The following is a 24,172-nucleotide window of genomic DNA, read 5'->3' as shown; positions in this document are numbered from 1 at the left end:
TATTCACCCATTCACCTAAAAAAAAAAAAAAAAAAAAAAAAAACTGCTTAAAGGGGTACTTCACCCCTGGAAAGATGAATGTGTATTTAAAATTGGTCATTTATGTAGTAGAAATGTGAAATTATTTTTGAATTTGGAGCTTTCTAGACTGAGAAAAGGCAGAAAATGTATTTTTGACTAATGTGGATGAAAGACAACAACTCCCAGAATGCACTTGTTTTGCTGCCCTTGCAAGGACACGCCCAAACCACGCCTATCGGTTACAGGCGGCATTACCAGGAAAATTCAAACAACTAGGCTTGCTTTGTTACATATTAATTCTATAAATCGTGAGTTAGTTCATACATTTACAGCGAAATGGTGCTAAATTGCTTTGTACCTGGATGTACACCCAAAACCAGGAAAGGACAAGTAAGTTTCCATCATTTTCCGATTAAGTTAAAGATTTGGAGCGATGTAAACAGTGGCTGCGGGCCATCAAACACCCGAAGTTTGGAGATGACACCATTATAGAAAACCTAAAAAAACGCAGAATATGTAGTCTCCATTTCAAGCACGAGGACTACGAACCAAATATCCTTGCAATGAAGAGAACCATTCTGAAGGACACCGCGATACCATCGATATTCACTTTCCCAGAGGACGAACAGCCTGGGCATCTGGTACTAAGCGTATTCGCCTAGAGGTAAGACTCGCTGATACTAGACTGATAACACAGTAGCCTATATGTAGTGTTGTAGGTAGCAGTAAAACTGTAAACTTAGCAAAGTAACGTTAGATAGACTTTTAGATAGAATTACATATAAGTTGCATATAAGTTGACTGTTATCAAAGTAAAGCCACTGTTCTGTAAAACTGAGTTAGTCGATTTATCTATTTATGCTAACGTTACCACAAAAGCCTGTTGCTGTATTGGTCGAAATGAACCACTGATGTAGTGCAGACAAAATAAAGTTAATTACTGTAATCTTAAAAATATAATTGACACCCACTTTTGAAAAAATCTTTGATCTATGTCTGTGAGTAACCTCAAACGCGCATATGTATGGGCGTGGTGAAAAAATGCGGAACTACCTGCTATTACTGGCTGTAGTTTTAAGTCTCTGGCCAAAAAAGCCTCAGATGACGCAAAATGATGATTTTTGCGTCATCTGAGGCTTTTTTACAGAATAAAAATGCATAAATCTCTCATCTCGGGCTATGACGGGGGAAAGCACGGTAATTCGAAAATACTAGTGGTATTCTACTAATACAAAGCTTAATGCTAAATCCTGAAGTGACCCTTTAAACCAGACGTTAATTCGCACTGGTAGAGTGCATTGGTGAATTGCTAAATATGTGAAGAATGGTATATTCTGTATATTCAACTTTATTTTGAAATTTGTCCATGAAATAATGAGGATTTATTACTTTTGGAATGGCAAAATTTTTTATCACAAATACTATACACATTTTCTGTATTTTCTCCTCACGGAAACTGCTGGACTGTTATTTGAAATATTTTTTTCTACTATTGTTTATTAATCAATTTCTGATAAAACTGCTTCTAAATGACACATAAAACAAACCAAGTTGCTTTATATACTGGAATTTTCTCAACATAGACTACCATTCAAAAGTTTGGGGTCAGTAAGATTTTTTTAGTTTTTGATATCAAAAGTCACATTAAAGACATTTATGTTTCAAGATTTCTGTCAAATAAATGCTGATCTTTTGAACTTTCTATTCACCAAATAATCCTGAAAAAAGTGTAGTACAGATTCCAGCACAACTGTTTTCAACACGATAACAATGGAAATGTTTCTCAGGCTCTAAATCAGCACATTAAAATGATTTCTGAAGTATCATGTGACACTGAGGACACAGAAAGCTTTTCCATCACAGGAATAAATTACATTTTAAAATATATTAATGTACAAAAAAACTGTTACTTTAAATTAATAATTCACAATGTTACAGTTTTTAGGGAATAAATTCAGCCTTGGTGAGCATAAGAGACTTACTAAACATTAATGATGTATTAAATTGTAGCGCTGGGACTTTTTTGAAACCTCCTCTGGTTGATACAACCCGTTTCACTCATTAATTTCATGTATTCACAGAGGTGACACTGACTCATGCATATGCCAGCATGGATCATGCAGGGCTGAAGGTCTCAGGGACAGACAGAGATTAGGGCCCTTGTCCTGGCAGTAGTCATGCCCTTTAGTCTCTGCACACTGTGTGAGAGGCACGTACACTAATAATCCTCTGTTCTCCATTGATAACAGCATTCAGTCCAGTGGGACAGGGGCTTGTGAACTTGTTCATACAAATCGTTTGTAATTGTGCCAAACTCCTCGTAGGGCCAACACACGGCAAAATGGCATACAATGGGCAGCAGTGGGCACAAGCGTCTGCTTTTCATTGCTTATATTTTAGAGAATGCTGAGATTAACATTTTCCCTGAACAACAGACTATGATCTTGAAACTTTAACTTTGCAAAAAAGGGCACTTGAGCAGTGTCTTCAATGGGTATTATAAGATTCAAAATGTACATGCAGTACTACAAAAAAAATCATCCTTACAAAGTATTCATTACATTCATTCAGTAAAGGACAAGAGGTTCATATCATGTTCTGCTGAAAAGACTCTTTATGTAACTAGGCCTGGATCCCTATTATTGTAAAGGCTTTACTCTTCCCAAGATTATCTACTTATGGTATTATATATTATTCAGCAACACGGTTCCAACGAAAATGTACACAAATCAACTGAAAAGAAAAAAACAGAGTAATATCAGAGTACAATTTCTCTGCTGAAAAAAAAGATTGCTTGGTCTTCCAGTCTGGCTAACCTGGTGTTCAGCTGGTTTACCTGATAGATTTAGGCTGATAAGTTGACAAGTTGTCTCATAAAACAGGAAACCAGATCAACCTAATCAGGCTCAGGCTGGTTTAAACACATTTTTCAACAGAGTTTGAAATGCACTAAACACAAAGTCAAGATTAAATATATTAATTCAAAATTAATGATTATTTATATGTACGTATATGCATTTTTCGGGCTCTAAAAGATAACACATTAATTTCTGTGATTATATTTTTTTGTTTAGAGCAGCCAGCCGAGGATAGGCCTATCCTGTGATCAGCCAATCATTCATCCAAGTGTTTTTTAACCATTTAAGCATGGTAAGAGAACTGAACACGCACACAGAAAGCCACTTTTCAGACAGTGTACCAGTACCGATTTGAGTTCTCTTTTGCATCATATTGTGCTCAAAACACACCAAAAAAATGTAAAAATGTCAGTTTTTGGGGAGTATCATTGTAGGCACAATCTTAAATGAACGTAAAGAGTTATCGGATATGTGTCAGAGCCACGTCACGTTCCTCAGATCTTAAAGTGCAAGCGGCCTAATAAATCTGCTGCAGTCTGTGTCATTAATGTTAATCAAAGAACAAAAGAAAAATAGAAAAACACTCATTGCTCTTGACTGAATAACTTTTGTAGCTTTGATAAGATTCATCTTTATGTAATTTATAAACTAAATACTATTCAGTGTTATTTTACCTTTACATTATTCAGTTTCTTATAATAATTATAACTTCTTTATATTATGTATAGTATATAATATAAAGTATATATTTTTGCTGTTGTAAAAAAAAATTGGAATGAAGAATTGTGAAATTTCACTGTTTATAAAATGTTGGTGTCATAACCTTATTAAAATACAAGGTTACATGGATCAAAAACAATGAAAACAACAATAAAAACAATAAAATAATACAATACAAAATATATTAATCATGATTAATAACAGAATATATATATATATATATATATATAAACTTTAAAAATCATCTGTTCATAGAATGGCTTTGTTCTCAAATAGGTTACTGACTCATAGCTCTCAGCACTAATTATTCTAACAATAATTATACAAAAGGTTTTAGTTCAGTTCACATCAGAGACCATGGCTGTACTGCTTCCACGGCAACTGGCGATTCGTTTTGATGTTTGACCAAAAGTGGTTTCATTTACTTTGTCTCTTGTCAATGTCTCTTATTAACATGCAAAGCAAGCATATCCTGCATACAGTGATTAAGTCCCTGTTCTCTGATGGTAATCAAAACACACACATATATATATATATATATATATATATATATATATATATATATATATATATATATATATATATATATATGATGAAATGATGGGTTGATGCTTTTCAAAGAGTAAAGAGCACTGTCATCCATTGTTACTGACAAAAACTGTACCAAAGACAGTATAAGTGCTAGAAGAAGGTCAACTTATAGGAAAACATATGAGAAGGCATGCTTCCCATGTAATCTTATAGCAGCCGCTACTGCTGTATAAATATATACATACTATAACATTATTACTGCAGGAGCAAAGACAGAGTGCTGAGCGATATATTTGGTATTCTGCAGGTAGTGATCTTACTATGAACATTATTTAATGGCAGATGCAGTGTTTTGTAACAGTGTTTTGTAACTGCAAAGGGTTACATGTGTAAAAGGGTGTCTGTGACATTTTCATACTGTTGTCCGATTACATTGATTACTGCATGGCTCATGTGATTAAACAGATTTCATTTCTGAGGCAACGCCTATAGTATTAGGACTAATTTTACACCTGACCAGTTACATTTAGATTCGTTGATGCTGTGTGAGTCCGTTTAACACTGATGGTTTTATCTCGTCACGCCACAGAGAATGAGGAAGCATACTCTTTTCTACTCCAACGGACAATGACTTCTTCAGTCTGGGCCTGCATTGTTTCAAGATCATCCAAAATTCAAGAGCTCTTCTGCTCATGTCTGCTATCACTGCTTAAAAAGCTAGCGGTGAGCCCTTGGAGGGGTACTTTTTGCATGGGTCTGAAGAAGCATTTTAATGCTGGTGACAGATGATGTGAGATGCCAAAATGCTTCATTTGTGGGATAATTTGCAATTATTGAGCACAACTATCTTTTCCCATTTCTGTCTAGTCTACAAGAAAACAGATTTCAAAAGTTTGGGGTTGGTAAGATTTCTCAACAAGGCTGCATTTATTGGATCAAAAATACAGTAAAACTGCAATATTGTAAAATATTATTGCAATTTAAATATATTTTGAAAGCTAATTTATTCCTGATGGCAAATCTGAATATTCAGCAGTCTTCAGTGTCACATGATCCTTCAGAAATCATTCTAATATGCTGATTTGGAGCTCATGTATAGTTTCTTATTATCATCAATGTTGAAACCAGCTGTACTGATTAATATTTCTGTGAAAATGTGATAGATGTTTTTCAGGATTCTTTGATGTGTAGAAAGTTCAAGCATTTATTTGAAATAGAAATCTTCTGTAGCATTATAAATGTCTTAACTGTCACTTTTGATCAATTTAATGCATCCTTACTAAATAAAAGTATTAATTAAAAAATAATAATGATCTTTTCTGGCCCCAAATCTTTGAACTGTAGTGTTTGTGTCTTTTGTTTAAATGGGAAGTGGGATGGTTAAATGTCTAAATGCTCCAGCAGACAAGCTTTGTTAGTTTGTTTATGTGCATTAAAGAAAAGGTTCACCACACAATGAAAACCCATTAAGAGATATTTCACCCCAAAATGAAAATTCTGTCATTTACTCACCCTCATGTTGTTCCGAACCTGTATGAATTTCTTACTTCTGCTGAACACAAAAGAAGATATTTTGCAGAATATTGGTAACAAACCAAACAGCAGATGGGCCCCATTGACTTCCATAGTATTTTTTCCTCCATACTATGGAAGTCAGTGGGATCCATTAACTGTTTGGTTACCAACATACTTCAAAATATTTTCTTTTGTGTTCAGAAGAAGAAAGAAATTCACCCAGGTTTGTTAAAACTTGAGGGTGAGTAAATGATTACAGAATTTTCATTTAAATGTGAACTATCCCTTTATGACATTATTTTCTCACCTTTGTTTTTTTCCTATACCTACTGTATGCTTTTATATTTTTCATGGAACAAAAAATGAGAACTTTGAATGCAGCTTGTTTCCATATAACAATGGTTTTACAGTGATTATGAGTGTCAAGTTTTAAACTGGACAAAAAAATTATCTAAAAGGCACGACTCACGTACTCAATGGCTAGACATAGTTATTAACTGATAACACAAATCACACAAATCTATCATATGGCTTAAGAAGACTTAAAGGTGCACTATGTAATATTTTCTGTCCGCTAGAGGTCGCTAGAGGCCTATTCAAAACAAAGGCGTAGCTTGATGACGCCAAGTTTGAGCGCGGAATCTTGGGACATGTGGTCTCCATCTCAACGGCTGGTGGAAAATAATTGGGATAGGACTCGGGAAGAAATCATGTTCATGGATGTGATTATTAACATTACTGTAGTATGAAGCAGAGCAGGACCAAGTGTTGTGGGAGCTGAATGAGGCCGCTGGAGCGATCGCGCAACACACTCCGTGAGCAGCAGGACTTTTATTATGCCACAGTCGCCGGCACCGCTTCTGCTTTTCCGGTCATGAGTATGAGGTAACGCAACTCTGTTTATCATATTAGATACATTTGAGAGTGTTGAAAATGTAATAACGTTACTCTGTGCTTTCGCTCGCCGGCTGCTGTGAGACACTGTTGCACACTGCAGTAAGCTAGATCGATTTTAGAATATCATATTAATAAATGCTGGATGGCTTGTGTTGATAAATGGCATGCAATTAATTTTAAAACATATTGTATGATGGAGAAAATGATGTATCACTGTTACTAAAAATAAACCTGCATTTGATTATGCTATGTTATGCTACTTTTTCTTTGAGGCATGGTAAAGCATGGTACTCGCAGAAAATCAAGAAAATTAGATTTAAACAATAAGACTAAACGTGTTGAGCTATATAACAATAATTAGATTTCTGTCTATAAACGTAACCAAACAGTTGTTCCCTTGCTTATTAAAACATGTAAATATTAAAGCGTCTTTGGTGTTTCCATGGTTTCTACAAAATAAAACCGGAAACCGAGGGTAACGCGGGTATGACGCAATTGACAGGCGACTCCTCACACCTCCCGGAGCCTTGGTTAAAATGGCAATTTTCTCACAATAGTTGCAAACATTTGGAATGTTGTAAATACTCAAGTGAACAAAATATATAACACTGGACTGGTGTTTTTTTTGATATTTTACTGCAAAATTCTTATATATTGCACCTTTAATATGACACAAGTTCTATGTTTTAGGTCCTTATTGGACTTTGACAGACATGGTCACTACTATTTTGTTTAACAGTAATTCTCATTTTTGTGTCCCACAGACAAAATAACAACTGGGAAACATTCCAAATGGGTTTGGAATACCATGAGGGTGAGTAAATAATGACAAGATTTCCTCTATGGGGCCTGAATCATGTGGGCATGCTGGCTCTAAAGTGGCAAAAAAAAAAAATATGTTAAAACCGGTTATATTCACTAATGGTGCCACTGATGACTCAGATGCACTGAGCTTGAGTCATCAGATCCTCATGAGTTTAAGCACAGATGTTGAGCTATATCATTCTGACAGCATTCTGGGAAATGTAGTTCCAGACATGGGGGTGACTAAAAGGCTCATGCGAAGTGCCTTCAGAAATGTTAAAGATCACGGTGGGTTGCAAAGGTTGCATTCCTATGTGACTATGTTAAAACAACACCAGGATCGGGGAATACACAAGACAGAGAGGATGGTGGGAAAATCAAGATACTGAAGTGATTTCAACTTGAAGCATTTGGAATATAAGTTTAAACTTGCTGAAACCATTTCATAGTTCCAGTTTCCGCTGGCCTACTTGTTAGCTTTTAATCAGTGTTTTAAATTAAAACCATGATGTTCCTCAGGCAGTTGGATCGGAAAATCAATTTAAGCAATTCATTTCAGGTGCTTTTTATAGCTATTTCCTCTCACAGGTGTCAGAGTTTGACTGAGTACAGTCACTAATTACTGCTCAATGTAGCATATGCAGATGAGAGGGCAACTTATTTTGCATGTATGTGTGTGCGAGAGAAAAAGAGAGACGTTATAGTTGAAACATTTCTAAGCGCTAAACCGATTACATATCTGTTTTAATAAAGTCGCAGCCTCATGACAGTGATAGACACTGCCTGGGTTTTGATGGAATTTAAATTGACATTTCCTCGTTGAATATTCAGCATGAAAAATGCACCGCCGTCTGTTCTGAGATGCCGAACAAAACCGGCACGCTGTTCTTTTGTTGAAGCGTTGAGCGATATTTGTGACAAGACAATTCCAAACCTTGAGGAATGGAGAGTGTTATCTGATTCATTTACAAAACATGGTTTTCTCTGAATGCTTGAGGATTCAGCAAGAAAAATCCAATGAGGGTGCCCAGATATAAGACCTTATGAAAGGTTATGTCTAATTTTATTTTGCATACATTATCTATAAGCCGTTCCCTCAAATCTTCATTTTCTCACCACTTCTCACAGGTATTCCCCTTCCTGGTGATCCCAGGCACTCAGACGGGATCGTTCAGAGCTCACATCCCGGCCCTAGCCTTTCTGCCTGGGATCTGAACTCACCCTATAGCTCCGGCCTCTTGCTTGCAGCTGAGCAGTGGCTGGGGGTGCGGCAGTGGAGTGGCTCCCTTCCACGGCTGCAGGGGGGCCCTGTAGGTGAAACACCTACTGAGGGTAAGTTTCAGAGCACAACAGCAGAAAAGGAACCACTACCCCCCAGAACCCCAATCCCACTGCCCCCTAAAATCACCCAATTTTAACACTTAAAGTAAAAATCATATTGTTTTTATATGTTCTTAAACTCCCAGTACAGCATATTTTGCTCTTGTGTAAAGTGGCCACAAAATGTATTTGGACACTTTCATTGCATTAGTTACAAATTATTCAGCCAAGTGGTATATCTGTAAACAAATTATGTTTTTGTATTAAATTATGTTAATTTTTGTAATTAAAGGATTAGTTCACTTTAGAATTAAAATTTCCTGATAATTTACTCACCCCCATGTCATCTAAGATGTTCATGTCTTTCTTTCTTCAGTCGAAAAGAAATTAAGGTTTTTTCTCCATGTAGTGGACTTCAACGGTTACCAGTGGGTTGAAGGTCCAAATTGCAGTTTCAGTTCAGCTTCAAAGGGCTCTACACTATCCCAGCAGAGGAATAAGGGACTTTTCTAGTGAAACAATCAGTCATTTTCTAATAAAATAAAAATTTTATACTTTTTAACCACAAATCCAGCATTAGCGTCAGTTCTGGAAGGTCATGTCAGTCAAGCTCGCATCAGCTGACTCCCAGGTGACTCACGTCTACAGGAATACGACACCAGCATCCATATATAAGCTCCTCAGTATTATCAGCAGCCATTGCATTTCTCAGGAGCTAATTGACCCTTCGCCGGTAGTTTGATTGACAAGCGATCTAACCAATCAGAATGCCGCATCCGCCATTTTGTCCGACAAAGCAGCCAGTAATTAGAAGATTAACCTCGGTGGAGTTAAACTTGAAAAATTGTGTATATTGACATCTTTCCGCCTTTGAAACAACATTCATTCTCATGTTCGTTCATGTTTATTTGAGCTATAAATGGACTAGTAGGAAGAGATGATCGGTTAACGAGCCTCTTGAGCTGAGGCGCTACAGCAATCTGTCACGACCATGGTCACGACACATTAAAGAGCCACAAAACGGTTTTTATTGTTTGAATTTCTTCAATAACTACACAGTTTTAAAGCTGGGACTTTGTTTAATATCATAAGTAACCCGCATTGTCTTGTCTGTCGACGTGTTGTCAGTATCCTCTTTGCTCTTCAATGTATTTTTCACTGCTTGTGGCGTGACGGCGCCACGGCTTGTCGGACAAAGCAACAGTAACTAAGGGGGGCGGGTCTTTGCGAAGGGTCAATTACCCTCCACCATCCCTAGCTCCTCCTTTCTTCGGTCACGATTGGCCTTATGATTCCCCTGAATCAAACTAATTCTTGAAATATGTGAACATGTTAAATTATTGACATTAATTATACCTGCATATGTCGGTTCTGTTCTGTTTACCCTAAGGGTGGTTATTGCTGCTCTCCCTGCTCTTATCCATGCTAGGCTGCATTGATGCGCAGGGAGTTCTTGCCCAGAACAGAACCATACCGCCAATACAAACTCTATGCAATTATCAACCATATTTGATGATAGTGGTCCTGAAAGAAATGCTCATCTTGCACTTGCTCTGCAATGCGGCATGCATTTTGTAATCATGTTGGAAAGGCATGACGTAGGTGTAAGTACCAAGCATGTGTTTACAAAGCGAACATGCAAAGACTGAGTCAAACGGCCTTTGCAAAAAAGGTAAAACAAAGATGTCAGACGGTTTTGAAGTTGGAGGAGAAAATGAGATTTTCGCCTACTGCTGTACTTCCGCCTACGTCATGCTTGACCTTTCCAACATGATTACGTAATACAAGGAACATTGCAGAGCTAGTGCAAGATGAGCATTTGTGGTTAAAAAGTATTTAATTTTTTTTTTTTTTTAGAAAGTGACCGATTGTTTTCTAGATAAGACACTTATTCCTCATCTGGGATCATGTAGAGCCCTTTGAAGCTGCAATGAAACTGCAGTTTGGACCTTCAACCCATTGGTAAGTCCACTATATGGAGAAAACTCTTGGAATGTTTTCCTCAAAAACCTTAATTTCTTTTCGACTGAAGAAAGAAAGACAAACATCTTCGATGACACAGGGTTGAGTAAATTATCATGAAATTTTAATTCTGAATTGAACTAATCCTTTAAATTCAGTTTTTATTGTTGTAATGTCTCCTATGTTCACCAAGGCTGCATTCATTTAATCAAAATACAGTAAAACAGTTGCATTGGATAAAGTTATTTTAATATATTTTAAAATGTAATTTATTTTAGAAGTCATTACTCCAGTCTTCAGTCACATGATCCTTTAGAAATCATTTTAATATGCTGATTTGGTGCTCAAGAGCATTTCTTATTATCAATATTGAAAACAGATGTGCTACTTAATATTTTGTGAAAACGATACATTTTTCTTTGATCAATCATAAAGTTCTAAAGAATAGCATTTGAATTTAAATAGAAATCTTCATTACAAATGAAGGTTCAGTAATTTCACTTTAATGGCAATTAATAGGTCATTTTCATTGCCATTAAAGTGAAATAACTGAACATAAACATACAAGCATGATAAAAATGCTCATTTTAGAAGAAAATTTCAGATGGAACTTAGAGGCTTTTGCATCTGAAGTCTTCAAATGTCTTTACTGTAACTTTTGACCAATTTAATGTACTCTAAAAGTAAAAATCTCACTGACCCCATATTTTTTAAAGGTAATGCATATGCTATATTTGCTTGTTTTACATTTAATTTTTTTTCTCTTTAAAATGATCTAATCCAATGATATACAACTTTAGGTGTTGCATAAATACTTTTTGGAGCCACTGTATCTTGCACTTTATATTGCAAACTTGTATTTTTATATAATATACAAATCTTACATTTTCATATGATCTAAATGAGCTGGTTTGGCTTCCTAATACTCCCTTCATCCTTCACAGCACAGAGAGAAAAGGTGCAGGAAGAGCGTAGTGAAATAATTGGCCGTTATACTGTATTCTCTCAGGGATTCGATTGACAGAATTATATGAACGTGCTCTTCCTGAACTTTCACTGGAACATTGTAAAAATCAAGACATGTTTTAGAAATGATGTCATCAACTCTGTTGTGTTGGTATAAATCCTGTTGCTCTTTCAGTCACTCTCAGCCTGAGAAACGTGACATTTAATAAGCCGCAAAACTGGCCGGGTCAAGCTGGGTTACGCATGGGTCAGAGTGTGAATCGCTTTGATGATGCACTTTGATTCTTTCATTTCGAAATCCGTCACTCGGCTGTCATTTGCAGTGATTAGTAACAACAAAAAGCTCTGCTGACTGATTGCTCTGCCTTATTCTACAGTGAAAAGACTTCTCTGTGTGCGTAAGATTCATATCTCTGTGGGGCTCCTCCCACTCCTGCCGAGCCAAGTAAATACAGTCCTCGCCAAAGAACGGCTGAGGAAATGCCAATGTGGCCCACACCAAAGGTTACCCTGTCGGCTTCTCTTAATTGGATCAGCTATCAAGAGCCGTGATGCCCTTTGATTCCCATTCACAGCTGGACTTCAGTAGTTGCTTTTAATTCAAAGAGATCTCACTGGACGCTATTGAGCGATGATACCTCGTTTGCTTAATGCGCATCTCAAATTCAGAGCGGAAACTGATCAAAAACGGATTTCTGCTGGTTATGAATTGCTTCGCATTGTTTATGGGCTTTCAGTCAGGGTCTCTTCTGACGGGAGATTATCAGTAGCGTCAGATAAACGGTTTTAAAGGTAATAAAAGATTGTAAGCTGTCCTTCCACTCAAGGTTGGAGAGAACATGCAGGTGAGCTGCTGTATTGATGGACCTGATCTTTTTATCAAACAGACTTACATGGGCAAATACATCTAGCTGAAACATGTGCTTGCATCACAAAAGGGCTAATCAGCCGCCTAACAAAGATGGATTTGATTTAGAAGTCTCAGAGACCATAATTACAAAGAAACTGCTTGACTTTGTCACTCTTTCCCAAGTAATTTATGCCATTTAAGTTTCTTGTTAGCCACAGAAAGATTCCTTAGATGTTGGTGCTTAAATTAAGTGCTCTAACTTTTATAGATTTTGATTTCATTGGCAGTTGGATTTCAAAACCTTTGAAAAAATTAAATACGCAGTCTTTGTTTATAGAGAAACAGGCCAAGGTACTGTTTGTGAACTGAATTTAGCTTGACACCTCAAAGAAAACACTATGTATTGCAATAAAATGTTGTCAAAAGCTAGCCAGCCCCGTGTTGCCCCACAGAACTGGTGAGTGATAATATATCAGATGTTGCTGGATGGGAAATTCATCACCCAGTGTGAAACTCTGAATTACGTAGACCTTCCACCCCACTGTAATTCTGATATTAAACATTGTTCAGGGTTTTATCTGCTAGTAATATAGTCTAAGATAATAATCTTTGCAATACATTAAATGTCGAGAGACAGGTTGCCTAAAAAGGCCTGAATTTACATTATCTCAAGATTAAGCTCAATGAATCAGATGTAAGCATGAGATGAATGCTAATGATATCTTGTTCTCTGGAGAGAGAAGATTCAAGATACATGCAGTGCAAATCCATGAAAAAGATCCAAAGCATCACAATTAAGATTAAACGCATAATTACCAATGTGGCCAGTGAAGTATAAATGATCAGAAACATCAAAGAACATTTCGTATGTTCTGTCTGTTCTTTCTCCTTAATATATGTTTATATTAAAATATCATTTTTGAAATAGGATTTTGCTCAGTGTCATTAATCAGTACTAATAAGTATTCAAATTTTAATATGAAATGTTATTAAATTATTTATAAATGTTAAATAATCAAATGAATGTATTAAAATTAATGTTAAACATCAAAATTACTGAGACTGAATCAAAAATGCTGCAGAAGGGTACAGAATTTAGAGTCTCGAGATTGATTAAATCTATAAATGTTGCTAACATGTGCTGGAAACTCTAATCTAAGAGAGGTGCACTTGCGAGGTGGAGTCCAAAGACTAATTTTGTGTCTGATGATTTATTGCTTTGCCCTTTGTTGATATCTAAAACTTTTATTTGAGTTTTGCAGTTGCTGAAACAGCCTGTGTTAACCCTGGAAATGAGCTCTGTTGGTGAAAGTAAAAATTCTGTGATCAAGGGCATCTGTTGTGATCTCATCAGTCGCTTTCCTGGTGTTTCCTCCAGTTTCAATTCTCTGATGTTGAATGTTACAAAAAAAACTCATTTTGTGTGGTTTAGGGAATTAATACTTCTGATAGTCTTTCTGTTATGTGAAAATAAAATATGTACCACTGGCTATTTGCATCCCTGCAGGTAGAAATGCATCAGTCCAAGTAAACAAGGGTCCTGTTGATATTAGTTATGTTATGTTTTATATACATTATATAGTATCAGAGAAATATCTATTATTTGCAAGTGCTTAATAGACTACTTATGCTAAATAAAATGTTAATTTACATAAACATGACATTCAGATCTTGGTTAAATGTTAGCAAATAACACATGCCATTATAACTATCAAAGAAACAACATACAGTAAGTGGTCTTAAAAGTTTTGCAGCCCATCCTCAACCTAACCACAGGCTCTACTCTTCACCACAATGGTAACCCTAAAAAAACTAACCGCCTGTAAATCCCAACATAACACAACATTAAACACTAACTTATGTCTATCTATGTTAATCTTGTACAAAACACACAAAATAACACTTAATTTCAACATTTATTTATACAGTCCGACGCAAAGCAGGCTGGGAATTAGAAATCTGCTGCAACTCAACTCAGCTCAATCATATTACAGGGTTCACCCAAAAATGAAAATTATGTAATTTATTACTCACCCTCATGTCGTTCTACACCCGTAAGACCTCCATTCATCTTCGGAACAGAAATTAAGATATTTTTAATGAAATCCGAAGGCTCAGTGAGGCCTCTATTTCCAGCAATGTTCTGCAATGATCCAGAAAGAAACTCAAAACATATTTAAATCAGTTCATGTGAGTTCAGTGGTTCTACCTTAATATTACAAAGTGATGAGAATACTTTTTGTGCGCCAAAAAACAAATAACGATTCTTCGAAGCTTTACGAATCTTTTGTTTCGAATCAGTTGTTCGGAGTGCCAAAGTCACGTGATTTCAGCAGTTTGGCAGTTTGATACGCGATCCGAATCGCTGATTCGAAACAAAAGATTTGTAAAGCTTCGAAGCAGTGTTTTGAAATCGGCCATCACTAGATATTGTTGAAAAGTCATTATTTTGTTTTTTTGGCGCACAAAAAATATTCTCGTCGCTTTATAATATTAAGGTAGAACTATTGAACTCGCATGAACTGATTTAAATATGTTTTGAGTTCCTTTCTGGATCTTGAGAGGTTTGGTGACATTGCTGGAAATAGAGGCCTCACTGAGCTATCGGATTTCATTAAAAATATCTTAACTTGTGTTCCGAAGATGAACGAAGGTCTTACAGGTGTAGAACGACATGAGGTAATAAATGACATTATTTTCATTTTTGGGTGAACTAACCCTTTAAGTTCAGCTTACTACAATGAAATTTTGAGTTCACGCAACTTTTATTATTATTTTTGTGAAACAAACTCATTTCTTTTAACTAATTTCACTGTTCAGTTTTACAGTAAATGCCTAATGTATTTGTCAGTTCTTTGTCTTCTGAATCTCAAGTTGGCAGAATGGTTCATCATGCAGCACAACACTCATGTATCTGTGTACGGCTGATGGGTCTTTTTAAGAATGCTTCCGTGCTTTGTTGCATGATTGATTGGTTTGCTTTCTTCCTCTGATCAATATAAATAACTTGAATCTAAAGTCAAGAGAAAATGCAAAGCAAATGGATTACTTTGTCAAGTGAATTGTTTCTGTGGCACAGTTCTAATCAAATTACAGTTGATAGTGATGGATAGGGCTTATGATGAGCTGGAGTAAAACAAGCAGAAAACTATCCCATACTGCACTCACGCACGGACCCACCCACACAAACTACTGTATTTGAGGACATAGTGGTGTGCGATAGTGTGTATGTATTCTTGAAACCTACATCAAGCAAGATTCACTCTGTCTTACGATTTTGACATAGGATGTGAGAGTTTGAAAGATATTGTCATGCAGAGCCAGACTTGTGAAACTTGCAGACCTGATCAATTCAATCTCTGTAAAGTACAATCCACCCACAATTCAAGAATAATGGAAAGCCTTTTCCATTTAGACCTTTTATAAACAAATCCCTCCACTGTACATGGTTGAAGTTTCAGCTGGAGTGCAAGACGCACATAATAATTAATGCAGAGGCGTGTGGGTTAAACAATGCAATGCTACATCCATAAAATAACCTCATATTCTTGCAATACTTATTCAGGTAATTAGGAGGCAGCGTGATCCTACCTTGAACTCCTCCAGGATTTTATAAGTCTTCCCTTTGTATTCACAGAAGTTTTTGACCGCCTTGCATTCGGGGCAACACCCGTTGTGTTCCACCTTGGTGCACTTGGGGTGTATTTTAGGGCACTCGGGTTGGTCACAGACAGGTCCGTCCTCCGTGCACACGCACGGGCAGTTCGAGTGGCCCGGGAAGAAACGTTCCCCGAGCTTGTACACGAAGCCACTGTCATCCACGCAGCCTTTCCCTCGGTAGTCATCGAAAATGATGTCATTGTTGGCAGTTCTCTCGGCCTCGTCCGCGGCGGGATAGTCCTCAGGGCCGACAGAAGCCGGCGAGACAGCGGCGTTCACGGCGAGCAGCACGACGCAAATCGCCGGGAGAAAAGGGCCCATCCTTTGCCGCGGCAGTCTTGACGCATTCAAGGAGAGTGTCTCAGGTTCCTTAAGTTGTAAGTCTCCATGCTGCAAATATGACACTGAAAGAAATGTAAACAACCCGTAGCTTGATAACTGGACATGCGTTAATGATCATATGACACAGTTTACTGAGGAAAGTAACATCGTATAGGGACGAATGGGGAGTGTTGTAACAAAGTTTTTTTTTTTTGTTTGTTTTTTGGCACTATGTTTCAAACCGCATTTATCTGCTATAAAGTACTTTTGGAAATATATGACTTAAACCTAAACTGTATAAATTAGTGTCAGGTACATAGAGTTCTGTCATATTAATATGAGTTGTAACACCAACTGAATTTTTTAGTATGAATTTGTTGTGGTAGTCAAATTTATTTACAAATATATTGGTTCCAGACAGCTGAAGTATCTTGTCGTCAGTCATGTAGATATCAGAAAAGACATGTTTTATATCAAATTAAATACATTTGCAAATCAAATTATAAACTAGACATAAAAACTATTTTGAAGAAAGTGAAATTTCTTGTCCTGTAATGGGGGCCATTAGTGATTTCACTCCTGTCGCTCATTTCTAATTGGTTAAACTGACGGTGTTACAACTCACCCAGTGTTACAGCACTCCCCGTTCTCCCATACTGGTTAATCTCTGGTAAAGATCTGTCATTTGTTCCAATACAGAATGTACTATCAGCCGAAGACAGCCATAGATAGATAAAGAGCCAGCTCACATAAACGAGGTGCGTTTTCCTCCTATATGCTGTCTGTGAGTACGCTGAGGTGGTGAAGATCAAAAAATAAAACGTGTGTACGAGAAAATAGAGCCCGAAGAACAAAGTAAATCAGCACAAACAAACCCCCAGATAATCACACGCATCATAGACATTGCTCAACAAAGTTAGCCAGGATGTCTATTTCTCAGGGACAACAGGTAGCTCCCCAGCTTCTTATTCCTCATAGCATTTCAAATAGGTGTGCATTGACCATGTCCGTACATTTCTACGCTCTGAATTTCATCTGCTTCAAGAGCCCTGAAGAAACGACACGGTTTCTGTGTCATTAACGAGTGCGTAATGGGCTTCGGTCCAAATGCTTCTTCACTCGTGAAAGCACGAGAAATTAACCATAAAACGGAACAGTAGTGTGAGATTCTGCACTTAGAAAAGCACAGAAGCTGCCAGAGGAAAGCACTTCAAAGGAAGAGTTTGCTTTTTACACTGAAAGATAGACTAGTATTGACAATATGTCTAGTCTATAATAAAATGACTGCCTCTGGCATGCTGAATGCTTCTGTGCAGAGACTGTTTGCCTTGCATGTGGAGAAAAATGCAATTTAAGTAAGTAGTATTTGCATGGCTATGTTTATTGTTAATTAATTATTGCGTTGAAGTATTACACGAATAACCAAGTGGCTTGACTATAGACTTACCGCGTTGAAATGTCTGGTTCCACTTTGTAATCAAACGAGCAAGTGCACCTTCGGGATGATAAAACCAAAAAACATCATTCCAATTCGAGTTGGTGCAAAAAAAAAAAAAAAAAAAAATGTGCTTACTCCAAGAGAACTGATAATCCGAGTGTCTTTACTATTTACAAATGAAAGCTGATCATGCCCATTTCAGAAATGACATATCCAGAAACGTAATTATCCTTCCCCGATCATTAAGTGTCCTCTCACAATATGGAAAAGGAAGAAAAAAAGATCCACAACATCTGTACAAATGTACTTCCTTCTCGTGATCATCTAGTCATCCGCGGCATTTAAATCAACTCCCAAATACTGCAGGTGGAACAGTATAACGCCATTTGGTCTTCGACACCTCCGCCGAGAAAACAATTTGATGTCAAGTTAATAAACGAGAATAGATGCGATAGCATTACGTTTCCCCAGTGCGAAAGTAAGTTTATCTACATGATGCTCGCGCCGCCAGAGCAGACAGAAAAGCATCGTCTGAGACAGCGCTGCGAAGTTGAGTGCGGAGAGGAATGAGAACAGAGGAGCGTTTCATCTTCAATAGGTCGCCTCAGTGAGTTCAGCTCCGCGGACAGCGCCGGATCCAGAGTTCAGCACCGCGGACAGCGCGCGATTCTGCACTGCCCGTGCTCCAGTCTTCTCCTTGCTTCTCTAATCATAAAGCATGATTTTGTGAAACGTGCAACAGGACAGTCTCTCTAGACCTTTGGACATTTTTGCTACTCTTTTATTCGTAAATAAAAAGAAGTCATTAAATCGAGTTTGGTCATTAACAGTGGATCTTTGCGACACTTGAAGATTTTATTGCATACGCTGATTAATTGTAAACTGAGTTCACAGAAAAATATGCAAAATTGTTGCGCAGAAGGTAACCCATAGGGGCCACTGCATTACTGTATTTGATAGTGAGCTGAAGGAGGGGAAAGCAGGCATTATTATTAGTGCATTTTGTGAACATGTGTGAAGCTGACTTTTACTGTGCTAGACATTTTTCATAATACATCAACTCAAATGCATTAACTTGAATAAATTCATTGAATAAATTCATTTACTTATTTATTTTGTGTGTCTTGCCAAGGACAAGTAAGTGTCTTTTCACTTTTTTTATTTACTTTAGCTTATATTTGAACTTTGTCAGTAGAGGGCGATCTCAAAATGCCATCCCTGTTACCATGACAGTAAATGACTGATAATTGAAAACTCTCTGTCTCTTTGTAATAAACACCTTGTGGTGCTATGATCTTCTACACGTAGCTAAGGTTTTTTTAAAGGCATATATATATATATATATATATATATATATATATATATATATATATATATATATATATATATATATATCAGACATAACATTATGACCACTGGCAGGTGAAGTGAATAACACTGATTATCTCTTCATCACGGCACCTGTTAGTGGGTGGGATATATTAGGCAGAATGTGAACATTTTGTCCTCAAAGTAGGAAAAATGGGCAAGCGTAAGGATTTGAGTGAGTTTGACAAGGGCCAAATTGTGATGGCTAGACAACTGGGTCAGAACATCTCCAAAACTGCAGCACTTGTGGGGTGTTCCCGGTCTGCAGTGGTCAGTATCTATCAAAAGTGGTCCAAGGAAGGAACAGTGTTAAACTGGCGACAGGGTCATGGTCGGCCAAGGCTCATTGATGCACGTGGGGAGCGAAGGCTGGCCCGTGTGGTCTGATCCAACAGATGAACTACTGTAGCTCAAATTGCTCAAGAAGTTAATGCTGGTTCTGATAGAAAGGCGTCAGAATACACAGTGCATCACAGTTTGTTGCGTATGGGGCTGCATGCAGACCCGTCAGGGTGCCCATGCTGACCTCTGTCCACCGCCGAAAGTGTCAACAGTGGGCACGTGAGCATCAGAACTGCATCACGGAGCAATGGAAGAAGGTGGCCTGGTCTGATGAATCACGTTTTCTTTTACATCACGTGGATGGCTGAGTGCGTCGCTTATCTGGGGAACACGTGGTACCAGGATGCACTATGGGAAGAAGGCAAAGCCTGCGGAGGCATTGTGATTCTTTGGGCAATGTTCTTTGCTGGGAAACCTTGGTTCCTGCCATCCATGTGGTTGTTACTTTGACACGTACCACCTACCTAAACATTGTTGCAGATCCTTTCATGGAAACGGCATTCACCGGTGGCTGTGGCTTCTTTCAGCAGGATAATGCGCCCTGCCACAAAGCAAAACTGGTTCAGGAATGGTTTGAGGAGCACAACAATGAGTTCAAGTCCGATCCATGGATGCCCCCCAACTCACCTTTAGCTTGAAATGACATAATTTAACATTTAAAGAATTTCTTTGTCTGATAGAATGTTTAAAGTCTAGAAAATACTTAAAAAATACATTTTCATAAATGGAAGAGACACTCATTTTGTTGAATTAATTGCAGTTGCATGCATTATACAAATGAATTTAAAACACAAAACTGCATAATACAAGCTCTCTACTTCAGTTTGCTTGTTTTTTAAATATTCTCACTGTGTCTCATTATATTAATGGTCTCCAGGACCAAAACAATTACAGCTTCTGCATTATTATTGTTCTCATGGTAACACAGCAATGAAGGTTCTGCAGAAATTACAAAATTAGTAGTTCATCCTCAAATGGTGACACTGGCAGCTGTTATTGAATAATCACACTCCGTTTATGTTTTCCTCCGACGCTGAAAGTGCTAAGCACCCAAGTTCTGCAGTTAAATTCAGTCTGTTGCAAAGCTCTCCTGTGGGCCTACTCAATCACCTAATTTTCCTCATGAATGGAACATTCAATATAATGTCCAAGGCCCATAAAAGGGGCCCAAACAAAACAAACAATAACATGGCAGAATTGGCTATCGACATAGCCATAGCAATTGACAAAACAATACCAGTGTGTTATGTAACATCTTGAAGAGCACGTTGTAGATCAACAGGTGAATGTGGTGAGGTTGTGATCTGTGGGTTTCACCCTTGAATACAAACATCTTCTAAACCCGCTGATGCCAAGCCACCTTAGATACATGCTGTTCACATAGCAGAGCGAATCAATAGAAAGATATCTAAAAGCAAGGACACATGCTTTGCTTTTAACTGTGAAATTTCAGCTTTAGGTTATCTGCCCCTGAAGATACAATAGGTCTGTTTCAGGGGTGTATGTATGGGCAAAGCCAAACATGAAAAACTATCTCTTAGAGTCTTCATCCCAGTGTGACTCCAGTCAAATAAGCATACCTCAGGGGGAGATAGAGTCTAGTGTGCCTTTGGCTTAACCTTCACTCTCTCTTCCTTTGCTAAATCTCTCTGTGGAGAAAATACATGTCGGCTACACTGATGTGCTAATGAATAAAGGGAAATACTTTATCCATATCTAAATATGAAATGTGCAATATGGAAATCATCAGTCAAAGCCGGTGAATGAATTTTTTGTCCTGAAGCTTATGCCTCTTCCCTATCATGAACTTGCTCTGCGTGTTTCAGCTGCCGCTATCTTTCACATGAGCACTGGGGCTCTCAGCGGATCCGTCACATCATGTAAGAATCAAGCGTGTCTGACCGCGAGTGATGACATCACCGGCCGGTAATTGGGACATGTTTTCTCACTTTCTCGTTCGGAGGGTGTCATACCCTGTAAACGATCCCACCCTAATTGGCCTCAGCCCTCCTGACTTATGAAGGGTTCACAGACGGGGTCAGGTTAGGTTCGTAACTCTCATTACAGAAATCATAACACCAGCGCATGAGCTCTTATTAAACAGTCTGTCAGGAGCCGTTGAGATATTATGTGATTCTAATACAACTGATGTTTGTGAAATCAAGTGTACGAATCCAATGTCATCAAGCTTCAATGGTGAGAAAAAAGAAACCAGGTTTTCACAATTCCACTGTCAGCGCACAGAGGCTGTATGAGTTCATAGTTTATTAAAGAGCAGATTCATTGCAGTTTACCAAGGAAATATCTCCTGGAGAGCTTTTGCATGCCATACAGTCTCTATAAACTTGATCTTTGCGAGTGAAAAATGATGTGGTGAACAATCAAACTTAAAGGGACAGTTTATCCAAAACAATAACGTCAGTTATGCTTTTTTGTTGAATGCGGAAGGTGGTCTTACGGAAGCTAGATATTTTACTTTTAACTGGTTAAATATGGATATTTTTCTTACACAAATGCATCGCTTCGCTTCAGAAGGTCTTTATTAACCCCCTGGAGCCGTGTGGAGTACACGTTTATGATGGATGGATACACTTTCTTCAGGTCATACTCGTTGGTCCTGTTCACTGCCATTATAAAGCTTGGATGTGTCAAGATATTTATTAATATACAGTGGGTACAGAAAGTATTCAGACCCCCTTAAATTTTTTACTCTTTGTTATATCCTCCTGGGACCCAGGAATAGACTTCTGTCCTCTGTAGTGGACATTATATTTTAGTGGTTTTTTCTGACATCATACATGTCACAGTTTTAAGTCTGGATGTCCTGTAAAGAGCACATTCAGGGCTTTGCAGAGATACCAGATTTTTAGAGGTTTCCCCATTACAACAACAACTTCTTGGTCTTTAAATATGACTAAAAAAATGAAAATTAGCACTCTTATGGAAATATAATAATTATAATATAATAATTTCAAATCAAAATATGACTTTCTGTTATGAAACAGAACATTGATTTCATACATGTCCACTGTAGAGGACACCGGGACTTAAATCATGTTTATCAGGCATTTCAGGAGACACAACAAGTGAATAGAGAAAGAAATTATATATCAATATTCCTATTAATTGTTAAATATTATTATGAAAATGTTGCCAATTATTGCTCCCATTATTACACTTCTTTTTTCATTGCATGTTGCTCCAAGAACACATTAATATGCAAATTAGATACAGTGTATAGATACATTGTATTGAATGGGAAAACCCATGTATGGCCATTTTACCCTCATACTGCATAAAGTAAAATGGTATATCAATTAATTCCATTATATGTTTCATAACATAGTTGAGAATCATCTTTATACAAAGTTTGGTTAAAAACAATCCTGAAGCCTAAAAATTGATTGGTAATTAAAAAAAAAAAATCCAATTGTTTTTGCCTATACATGTCATTTCATGTCATTTTATTTTTTAAACAACTTAGTCCTGGTGTCCACTACAGAGGACATATCATAACATATGAATAAAATATAATTTTTTAAAAATGTTATTTTTTCATTTGTTTCTTATGCTCTAAACAATATAATGACGTGAAAAAATACTAAATTTAAAAAAAAAACATTTGGGGGTCTCAGGAGGTTATTGCAGCCATTTGCTAAAATCATTTAAGTTCATGTTTTTTCCCCTCATTAATGTACACACAGCACCCCATATTGACAGAAAAACACAGAATTGTTGACATTTTTGCAGATTTATTAAAAAAGAAAAACTGAAATATCACATGGTCCTAAGTATTCAGACCCTTTGCTCAGTATTTAGTAGAAGCACCCTTTTGCTCTAATACAGCCATGAGTCTTTTTGGGAAAGATGCAACAAGTTTTTTACACCTGGATTTGGGGATCCTCTGCCATTCCTCCTTGCAGATCCTCTCCAGTTCTGTCAGGTTGGATGGTAAACGTTGGTGGACAGCCATTTTTTAGGTCTCTCCAGAGATGCTCAATTGGGTTTAAGTCAGGGCTCTGGCTGGGCCATTCAAGAACAGTCACGGAGTTGTTGTGAAGCCACTCCTTCATTATTTTAGCTGTGTGCTTAGGGTCATTGTCTTGTTGGAAGGTAAACCTTCGGCCCAGTCTGAGGTCCTGAGCACTCTGGAGAAGGTTTTCGTCCAGGATATCCCTGTACTTGGCTGTATTCATCTTTCCCTCGATTGCAACCAGTCGTCCTGTCCCTGCAGCTGATAAACACCCCCACAGCATGATGCTGCCACCACCATGCTTCACTGTTGGGACTGTATTGGACAGGTGATGAGCAGTGCCTGGTTTTACCGCTTAGAATTAAGGCCAAAAAGTTCTATCTTGGTCTCATCAGACCAGAGAATCTTATTTCTCACCATCTCGGAGTCCTTCAGGTGTTTTTTAGCAAACTCCATGCGGGCTTTCATGTGTCGTGCACTGAGGAGAGGCTTCCGTCGGGCCACTCTGCCATAAAGCCCTGACTGGTGGAGGGCTGCAGTGATGGTTGACTTTCTACAACTTTCTCCCATCTCCCGACTGCATCTCTGGAGCTCAGCCACAGTGATCTTTGGGTTCTTCTTCACCT

General features: G+C 37.6%; 1 protein-coding gene across 2 annotated transcripts in view; it reads right to left on the bottom strand.

The window, feature by feature from the left end:
- vwc2l (von Willebrand factor C domain containing 2 like) overlaps positions 1-19,126 on the bottom strand; it is a 40,134-nt gene extending 21,008 nt beyond the window's left edge. Inside the window, exons 1-2 of one of the 2 annotated variants that reach the window (XM_048194334.1) lie at positions 17,873-19,126; positions 16,036-16,508 (exon numbers count right to left, since the gene is read on the bottom strand). In XM_048194334.1, coding sequence (XP_048050291.1) covers positions 16,036-16,425 — 390 coding nt within the window. In that variant the 5' untranslated portion in view covers positions 16,426-16,508; positions 17,873-19,126. Of the gene's footprint in view, positions 1-16,035; positions 16,598-17,872 lie in introns of those variants that run through there. The other variant, XM_048194335.1, reaches the window with a different exon arrangement.
- Positions 19,127-24,172: the final 5,046 nt, after the last annotated feature.

This window comes from Megalobrama amblycephala, linkage group LG6 (assembly GCF_018812025.1).
Source record: "Megalobrama amblycephala isolate DHTTF-2021 linkage group LG6, ASM1881202v1, whole genome shotgun sequence".
NCBI classification, from domain to species: Eukaryota; Metazoa; Chordata; class Actinopteri; order Cypriniformes; family Xenocyprididae; genus Megalobrama; species Megalobrama amblycephala.
This window is presented reverse-complemented; position numbering and strand designations above follow the sequence as displayed.